The sequence below is a fragment of the Staurois parvus genome, unplaced genomic scaffold, assembly GCF_062004578.1.
Source record: "Staurois parvus isolate SC_StPar_1 unplaced genomic scaffold, SC_StPar_1.0 ptg000291l, whole genome shotgun sequence".
In the NCBI taxonomy this organism is placed as follows: domain Eukaryota; kingdom Metazoa; phylum Chordata; class Amphibia; order Anura; family Ranidae; genus Staurois; species Staurois parvus.
In genome coordinates, this window is record NW_028318087.1 from 8,864,628 (window position 1) to 8,875,049 (window position 10,422).

Consider the following 10,422-nt stretch of genomic DNA (forward strand, 5'->3'; position numbering starts at 1 on the left):
TTAAAAAATGTCTCTCTTTGGCAAGTTCAAAACTTAGGAGGTACAGGTGTACCTCGGTTTACGAATTTAATGCGTTCTCCGGGACGTTTCGCATTGCAAAAAATTTGTAAACCGAAACGTGGTTTCCCATATGAATGCACTGAAAAGCAATTAATCCATTCCAGAGGTCAGAAAAAAGTAAAACAAAAGTCGCTATCACTATAGGTCAGTGCCAGTTTTTAAATGTAACTATAGGCTTTTTTTCCCTTCACTATAGCTCAGAGAATCAGCTGTCACTTTCCCCCCAGCTAAAAGAAAGAAAGTTTCCTTTTAGTTTCTTTCCCAGTGTGAAAAGAAACAATGTTTCCTTTTAGTTTGTTTCCCCGAGTTAAAAGAAACAATGTTTCCTTTTAGTTTGTTTCCCCAGGTTAAAAGAAACAATGTTTCCTTTTAGCTTGTTTCCTGAGTTAAAATAAACAAAGATTCCTTTTAGTTTATTTCCCTGGGGTTAAAAGAAACAATGTTTCCTTTTAGTTTGTTTCCCCAAGTTAAAAGAAACAAAGTATCCTTTAGCTCCAGGGAAGGTGACAGCTAATTCTGTGAGCTATAGTGAAGGAAAAAAAAAAGCCAGCAATTGCATTTAAAAATCGTCACCGACATACGCTTCGTATTGCGAAAAAAATTTGTAAAACATTCATAAACTGAAGGCATTATTTTCAATGGATTTTCATTCGCAAACTGAAAATTACATTAACGAGGCATTCGTAAACCGAGGCACACCTGTATAATTTTATAGTACCTGATTTTTCATGCCCATATTGTTTTATTAGAGGCGCGTGGAAAAAAAAATCTGAACAGTGTGTATCTTTAACGCACTAGATTTGTCACCTGTCACATGCAATCACGGTGTTGCTGTCACACACAGTTTCTTCTTGTTACTTCCTGCATGTAATATTATGGCAGGGGAAGAAGAGACAGCACTGCCTAAGGAAGAGGAGTCTCAAGCAGATGTGTGTCCTACAATCCGGGAGCTGCAGAGACTCTTGGATAGTAAACATCCTTTTCCTCATCACGTGGATGAAGTGTGGCCCAACTTATTCCTGGCAGATCTGTGAGTATCGTGTCAACTTGCCTAAATCAATATGTAACCTACTATTAAAGGCTAGGCGAAGATCACACTGTCACTGACTAGCTGAAGCATTCTTTGAATGTTCTATTACTGTAGACAAGAAGGAGTGTAGTTAGTTTTTAGTAAGATAGACCTTGTCTTGTAAACTAGTGCTGAGATAAGATGGTCTGTATGGCACAAACCAGAAGCAGAACATACATACTGTATGAAATATATAGATACAGCTACCCCATCTACATATGCACGAACAAGGTGTTTGCAGATCATTCATAGTTACATAGTTAGTCTGGCTGAAAAAAGACAAAAGTCCACCCAGTTCAACCATTAAAAATAAATAAATAAATAAAAAGTTATAATCCTATACCCACAGTTGATCCAGAAGAAGGCAAAAAAAACAACAAAGCATGATCCAATTTGCTCCTGCTGGGGAAAAAAATCCTTCCTGATCCCCCGAGAGGCAATTGGATATTCCCTGGATCAGCTTTACCTATAAATGTTAGTATCCAGTTATATTCTGTGTATAAATGTGTATTCTTTTACAACACTAAAATCTTGAAGCAGGACTGGTAGTTTTTGGTACCGATATTTCAGGTGCCTGATAGGGTGGGCATAGTCAAAGGGCAGTGCTATGTGTGTAGCAGGAAAAAACGAGCCAAAAAATGTGTGCTCCCACTACGCTAGATGTGAATGGGGCTTGGAAGTGAAATTGGTTTGTTTACACAAGAACAATGAGGTTTCATTCCCATCTGTGTGTTTCCGAATGCATGGCAAACTGCATAGAAAATGCACATTTTGCTATGTGTTTCAGAAACACGGAGCAAATGTCCATTATGCTTGTGTTGTCATTATACACACACCAAAAACTGCAGTAAAAAGGCACCATGCTCCACTCCAAAAAAAGTTCTGGAGCTTCTCTGGGGTGATTGTTGTACATAGGGCAGTCCATTCACTATGCGTGATGACTGAAAATGCTCCAAAATCCCCCCCCTCCCCCAAAATAAAACCACATGCAGGAATGTGATTTTCCATTATGTGGAATTACATGGAGGGAGTACACCTCCTATGTACTTGTATAAAGATGGCCATACACTATGCAATCCGATTGTACAATCCAGAACTATGGAATAGGAGGACACACCCGACCAATCCATTCAATTTGCATCAAATCAGATAGGCCCTTGTACTACATAGCTGATGGGAGATCAAAAGGAGATTGTACAATCAGATTGTATAGAAAGTGGGTGGAAGGTAGTATTGTAATGAGGGAAGTGTGGTCCAGAGTGGTAAACACACCCTCTCATGCTCTTTTCTGTTATGCAACAAGAAAGTGAAGGCTTCTGGGAGATATCCTACAGGAAGTGAATGCTGAGAGAGGAAGGCCTACAGGAAGTGATGGAATCTGAAAACCATTTTAAAAATCCAAATAGACTGACAAAATTTTAAACCTCCTGTGGATAAAGTAAGAGAAATTTTACCTGAAAAGTTGAACTTGGCCTTTAAAGAAGAATCCCAAGTACACAGTTACGTAGGTCCAGCTTGGATCAATGTGACTATGAATATACCATACCCCCTGGAGGAAATCACTGTAGTGGGCACTGCTGTTGCAGTGATCTGCATTCGTTTTCGGGTCCCATGCCAAGCACCTGTCCTGCTACAATGTAAACACAGGAGGTTACCTGGGACTCCATCTAGAGAATACTTTGCATTTTCTCAATGTATGTAAAACACTCTCTGATTGGAAGACGTGGAGAGAGTGATGTCATTGTCCTGCCTCTCTACCTTGTCCAATCAGAGAATGCTTTTCATTCATTAATAAAATGCAAAGTGATTTCTGAATGATGCCTGTGCCAAGCAGGCAAAATCGTGTGTTCACAATGCTCCATGGCAGACACTTGGTGAGGGATCTGTAAGCTGGTGGAGATCACTGTGATAGCAGGGTCTATGGTGATTTTCGGCTTATAGAGGGATCGCACAGGTATGGTATATGCGTAGTTACATTGGTCCAATGTCCTTTGTATTCTTACCTGGAATTCTTACTGAAAGTGGTTCTAAATTCTGTCTTTTACCTTAACCGCTGTCCATCTGCTTACCGTGTATATATACGTCCTCGGAGGGGAACGGTGATACCAAGATCATGTCTGTGATGTCAGAAAACAGAAATGATGAGGATTTTGTCACTTCTGGGTTCAGTTTGTTTTTTTCTTACAAACAGTTACTGGCTTTTGAAAGCATCTGATAAAACCTGGATTTAGTTTGGTCATCTGCTTTGGAAAGTAGAGAAGAGATCTGGAGTCTAGTAGACCACAGATCTCTCCATAAAGAGGATCTCTCACAGCCCATGCTATCTATAGGGATAGTTCACCTTCACCAAAGAACTGCCTATGCAGGTAAGGGGTATCTGTAACTAATAGCACACTGGGCAACTCTGACTAAAGTTGAATAATACCCTTGCTGTAGGCGTAGGCCATTTACTTACCTCATGATGCCTGATGGGCATACTCCCAGGATGTTGCTAACTGAGGTCTACATGTTACTGTTCACCTCCACCATCTCAGGAGTCAACTCTCAGATGTTGAGATCAGAACTACTGTATTAGGGGAGAGAGAGCATGTGAGGGGGTCTGAATCAGAGAAAAAGCTCATTCCTGTGATGGTGGAGGTGAGCAGTAATAACTAGGCCTCACTTAGCAACATCCTGGGAGTACTGCAGCCGGGCTTCATGAGGGATGTAAACGGCCTACACCTATACCAAGGACATTATTCCATTTTAGTCAGAGACACACAGTTTGGTTTTATCCACAGACGCTATCTGCATAGCCAGTTCTTTGATGAAGGTGAACTATCCCTTTAAGGGATGTTGTTTATCCCTTGTGATAACAATAACGTTTAGCAAAAAAAGTTTAAAGAGACAGTGTAAAAAAAATGAAACAAAATAATAATAATAAATAAATCCTGTGAGGGAGTAGGGGGCGGGGTGTGCCTGATCTGCACTGTGTGTGTCTATGGACAGGTGCTCCCTCAGCACATAGCTTACTGAGAGGGCACTGAAAGGACTGGAGGAGCAGACAGCATGGGACTCCAGAAGAGGAGGTAAGGGATCGTTCTGTGCAATACCATTGTAAAGAACGTTACATATAACATCTTTTTTTAATTTTATTAAAAAATGTTTGCCTTTACAACCACTTTAAGGACGATGAAAGGATTTAGATTAATGTCAAGGCTAATATAGAGCTCACACCTGAAATTTATTTTTGCATTGGATAGAGGAGGAGTCAGAACCTCTGTCAGTTTTTTATTATTGTCTTTTCTCAGGAGAGTTCAAACCACATCCTGATACAGCAGGAGGTAACAAAAATGTCAACATTGTCACAGACAGCAATACAATTCTGGCCAAGGTATTAACCTTCATAATCCCAAGTGTGGCTCGGTGTAATTTACAGTACCAAAAGCAGTAACCCCGAGCCACACTCAGGATTACTCTATAGTGCTTGTCCTGCAATCTCCCGATCCTTTCCTTTTCCCTGCGATCCCCCGATGCCCTCCCACTGTGTCCTCTGGCCATGTCCTCCAGCCGATGCCAGCATCAGTCTTCTGGGTTTCCTTCCCTGCAAGCGTCAGTACCCAGGGGGGCGGAACCGGCAGGAGAGTTAAAAAAGTAAAAACATGACATACACACAATACATTGTAATCTGTTAGGATTACATTACTGTATCAAACCATTTCGTCTAAATTTTGTGTCCAGTGCCCTGCCTGAACTCTTACCGTTCTTTCTGCTTGGAAACTTGAGAACGTCCATGGCATCCAAAAAGCGTCCTTTTAGGTCAAAAGCAGTTTTAGATCAGCTAGAAAACAGCGATAGTAAATTAGAATCACTTGCAGAATTGAGTGATAATGATTCGTGGGGAAATTCGTCATCAGACACTGAAAACGATTCTGCGACTGAGCTCAGTGATGTGCGAACTTGGCGCTATATTTCACATTTCAGTGTTTTTGGTTTGATTACATTTTTGAATTAAATGTATTATTATTATTATTTATATATATATATATATATATATATATATATAATTATTTCTTATATTATAATGTATGATTTTGTTTTTCAAACTTTATCATACCCGGGATGTTTACTAGACTCTTGTTTGGACAGATTTAAGTGAGTTATTCCTAAGTATTACAGGCCTTCAATATAAAACAACAAATTTTTGTGCAAAACAATGTACCGCTTTTGATATTCAAAAATATTGATTAGTTAGACCGCCAGGGAGGTTAATCCGTCCCTACACTATTAGCAGCATTTACAAAGCTTTCAGTAACCATCAACAGCCCTCAGCTCCAGTGTGATGATAGGTAACACCAGTCTGGGAGTGTGGGGAGTTATTATAAAGAAAACCTTTCCCTTCTGGAAAACGTATCAAGCAATCACATACTATTAGAGACATATATTGCAGAAAAATATAGTCAACTAGGAAATTGACACTTCCAGAAGTGTGGATCTTGAGTCACCCACAGCTTTCACTGCTTCCTCCTGCTGACTTTCACGGTACTACTGTAGTAATGCATGCTGAAGCTGAGGGCTTTAAAAAAGCAGTTTGTAGTTTACTGAAAGCCCTGTATATGTTTTGCAACACTGTGATATACACAATGCTCCTATATGAAGCTTGTGTGTGAAAGGCCTTAATTATCAAATGGCATTGTGAATTAAAATGTAAATCACATCTGTAAGAAATAGTACTTTCTGCATATTCAGAGAAATAAGAGGTGGAGCTATGCAAATCCAGAGCGATTGTGTATAATAAGTTATTTACTTTCCCCCATGAGATTAAACTGATGGCAAAAATTACACAGAGGATTAGTATTGTCACCTTGTAGAGTAACATACTAAAAGTGGCCCCGTATTTTTTGCATACTATTCAAAGTATCAGGTTCCCTTTACAGGAAAGGCCTTAAAGAGTACCTCCCATTAAGGCTAAGTTGAGTGATTTTGACAATATTTGCAGATTTCACCAAGGTGGAACTCTTAATTCCTCTCATTGAGCTGGTAGGAATCATTGTTGTTAATTATTTAAAACCTAAGTGTAACCAAAATCACAAACAGAAATATCAGCACAAGGGACATAACTTACAGACAGTAGGATGTGTCCCTTGTGCCTCTTCCTCTGTTCTGCCCCCCCCCCCCCACAGCCTCTATCCTCCAATGAGGTTTACTAGTTCCAGCCGTCATTCTACAATATGTAGATATGCGGGAACCAACAAGTACAAACTTACACAACAATCTTTGGTGGTCTATCAGAGTAGTAAGGGGAGTGTATGTAAGTACAATGTGCTTATAGTTCCTGTGGACCTGTTGCTTTTCCCAAATACAGTATAGGCAACATAAACCTCAAGAGAAAGGTGCAGGCTTCCAATGCTAACCTCTCCTTCTGAATATCTGGCTGTCATGATGATGCTGACTTTTATAGCTTCCTTTCTAAGGTGCTGACCCAGAACAAGCATGCAGGTCAAAAGGACATCACTTGTTGCATCCTTGTTGCAGCTCAGTAATTATTACAGCTATTGATTCAGTATAATAAACAGACAGCTAGCATTTTTAGAAGGAGTTAAACTGTTACTAAACCCAATATGGTCTCCCACAGTACACAGAACGTGTAAATACAATCATTTTAGTAAATATAAACTGCTAAATACCTTTTCTCATCAACAGTTAGAGCAGTCTTGTGACTTCTATCAGTGTCCAGCAGAACAAATGTTAATGCTTATAGGAGGAGTTTTCATTTTGCTTTAGGAGGATGCAGAACCCCTGACCTCTGTCTGGACTGTGTTGATTGGCCCTGTGCTGATCACATGCACCTTGCCAAAAAAATAACACATCTCTAGCAATACAAACCACACTGAGCATGTGCAACGTGACTCCACATGATATGTCTTATCATGAGATAAGAGGGGGACACTGGAAGAAGGGAAGGATCAGAGAAGTCAGGATCAAACAGCCTTTTTACACAATGCAGAGGATTAACCCCTTAGGTTCCACAGTGAATATAACAAACATGCTTTACTGCATATACAGACAGATTTTACTGTTGTGGGTTTAGTAACACTTTAAGCAAAGGCATCCTACAAATCATTCTTAGCATGTTTTCATTATTTTGTTTTTCATTTTTGGACTAGATAACCATGTGATTGAGTCATGTATGTCAGTTTCACCCAGATTTTACTTTGTAAAACAGGGGTGGCATTGCCACTGTGTTGCATTATGCAGAAAGGAGAGGTGTAGGCTCCCAATTCAGGCTGCTTGCAAAAAAAAATAAAAATAAAAAAAAATACAAGACCAGTTAGCTTGAACAAGTGGAGAGACGAGCAATGATTGGTCTTTATAACATGAAACTCATGCACAGAAGGAAAAGTTGTTTAACGCAGGGTTGCTGCACAGATCTGGAAGAAATGCACACAGAACACAACAATGCAAGTACAAATAGACATGGATCTTGCATTTAATCAATATTTGTTTTGCATAGAGTTCTGCTATAAAACCATTATTCACTGTAGCTGAAACATAAAGATGACCTGTTTATTGCTATAATTTTGTTCCCACAGTTGTTTTGCCAATAATCGATATGAGTTGTGGAAATTGGGCATTACACATGTCCTGAATGCAGCTCATGGACGGATGCATTCTGATGGCAGCCCTGAATTTTATGGTACCAGCATAACGTATCATGGGGTACCAGCCAATGATCTGCCAGACTTCGACATCAGTCAATATTTCTATTCTGCTTCAGAATTTATTCACAAAGCACTGAACACCTATGGAGGTAAACATATGTAAAACGATATATTTTAATTAATAATTAATTATAATGCTATATTGTCAGGAATAGCAATCAAGATACAGGCTACCTCGATTTACGAACACCTCGGTTAACATAATTTTCGGTTTACGAATGAAAATCCATTGAAAATAATGCCTCGGTATACAATTTTTTTTTCGCAATACGAACGGATTAATTGGTTTTCAGTGCATCTTACAAATTTTTTTTTAGTCATGTCCCTGTACAGTATTTATGCCTTTAAAGTGAACTTTATAAAGAGTTTTGAACAGATAAGACTTTTTTCTTACTTTCTTCTGACCAGATTAATCTGAACAGATTAATTGGTTTTCAATGCATTTACAAATTAATTTTTAATCATGTCCCGGCCATACATAGGTCAAAATTCAACAGATTTTTCGTCCAAAAATCGGACCTAAGAATAATTGGCCAATTTTCACTCTGTTAGTGGGTCAATAGCACTGGCCGCTTTTTTTCATGGTTCCTCCCCTTTTCGGTGATCGGGCATGTTGGAAATCCTGCTGAATGATAGGGGATCAAATACTTAGTTCCCTCATGAACATGCAGATCAGTGCATAATTTGTTAGACATGCATTTCTTTTGAATTTTTTGTTGCTATTTTGTCTCACCTACACCTACCATTCGATTTTTAGACTGATCATTTCTTTGTGATTGGGCAAACATTTAAAATCAGCAGGGGATCAAATACTTATTTCCTTCACTGTATGTCTTTAAAGTGCACTTTATAAAGAGTTTTGAACAGATAAAATACTTTTTTTTTACTTTTATTCTTCTCTCCGGAACGGATTAATTGGTTTTCCCATGCATTCCTATGGGAAGCCGCGTTTCGGTTTACAAATTTTTCGCAATACGAAAAGTCACGCAGAACAAATTTAATTCGTAAACCAAGGTACACCTGTAATATTAATTACAGCAGTGCTACATGTTTTTCAAAGTTCATAGTCTTCCACCAACTGGTGATGAAAAGTGCACCAAATCCAAAAACAGTCAGTGAGATGTTTTCCTCTGGGTCAAATAGCTTACAGCATCACTCCTTCACCTTTAATCAGAATAGCAAATCAATCACCATTTGTGCTCAGTGAACCACATACCCCCTCAGGATACAACACTCACCACAAGCAAATGCCTGTCATATTACTGATAGGCAACAGCACTTTTATTTGATCATCCATTTAGGTGGATGATTGAATAAAAAAACTGTTTGCCTATCAGTAAAATGACAGGTAACAGATAACAGCTTCCTTCACTGAGTGTAACTTGGGGTTGCCGCCTCAATTCTTTAAACCCGAACACATATTAATTATACAGGTTCTGTGGCTAATTAAGGTGGTAATTAAACTCAGTGCCTTGTCTACAATAAATTAGCCTCAGAGCCTGTGTAATTAGAATGTGTTCGGTTTTAAAGGGATGAGGTGGCAACCCTAGAGTAACTTCAGCTCCCTGCCCCCTGCTTTTCAGAGTGGAGAGATCCTGTGCAAATTCTGCGCTATGTCTGAATCTAGGTGATAGGCGGGAGCAGATAAACAGGTACAACTTGTGTAGAATGATTTGTTTAATCTGTGTATCACCTGAGGCCAGTCACTTCACTGGGCATATGCAGGGGTTTACAACCACTTTAATGATATTGTATGTATGTATGTACTATATGACCCCAAATACAGTACTTGTGTGACCCCTGTATACTTACATTTGTGTGATAATTTTCATTTAAGGTACATCCTGTTTTATTAATACTGTGTGATCATTTTTAATAAACATGGATCCTGTTTTACTAATGCAATGTTCTTTCTCAGCTAGGGTTCTGGTACACTGTGTTGTTGGTATCAGCAGGTCAGCCTCTTTGGTTCTTGCTTACTTAATGATTCATCATCAGCTTTCCCTGACACAAGCTATACAAAAAGTACAAGAGAATCGCTGGATTTTCCCAAACGCAGGTTTCCTTCAACAGCTATTACACCTGGAGAAAGAACTGCAGCAGGCTGGAAAGAATCAAGTTCAGAGCATAAATTAGGCAGGAATGAAAATATGATTTTACTAGAAATGTTACAGTTCACGAGAACAAAACAATAAATATTTCAAATTAAACAGGTGGCTCTTAGATGTAGGCTACTTTTTAGAATTTAATCATTGTGTTCTATCTAATATTCCTTTTTATTTCTGAATAAAATTAGTCCATACCATTGTGTAATAGAGATTGGATTTGTTTCTGTATTAATATGTAGATGTTTGTGTATATAATATCGTGAATTTGCTGGTTTCTATATATTGATGTTCCACTTCACTGACTGTACGTTCTGTAGGAGTCAGCATATGCAATCACTGACACAATTTATGCAGATCAAACATGAGATTTTTTTTGTGTTAATGTTAAGTGTATGCATGCTAAGTAATCTGTAAGTGGAACACTTATAGTTATGTTTACCATTTAGGGTAAAAAGACTACTACTGACAATGCCCTAAATGCTTT

At 38.7% G+C, this 10,422-nt stretch overlaps 1 protein-coding gene across 1 annotated transcript; it reads left to right on the forward strand.

The window, feature by feature from the left end:
• The first annotated feature begins 897 nt into the window (after positions 1-897).
• Positions 898-10,143, forward strand: DUSP13A (dual specificity phosphatase 13A). Its single transcript, XM_089682578.1, has 3 exons — positions 898-1,090; positions 7,702-7,919; positions 9,749-10,143. Exons 1-3 carry the CDS (start codon positions 936-938, stop codon positions 9,964-9,966), a joined length of 591 nt encoding a protein of 196 aa, XP_089538704.1. The 5' UTR covers positions 898-935; the 3' UTR covers positions 9,967-10,143.
• The last annotated feature ends 279 nt before the right edge of the window (positions 10,144-10,422 follow it).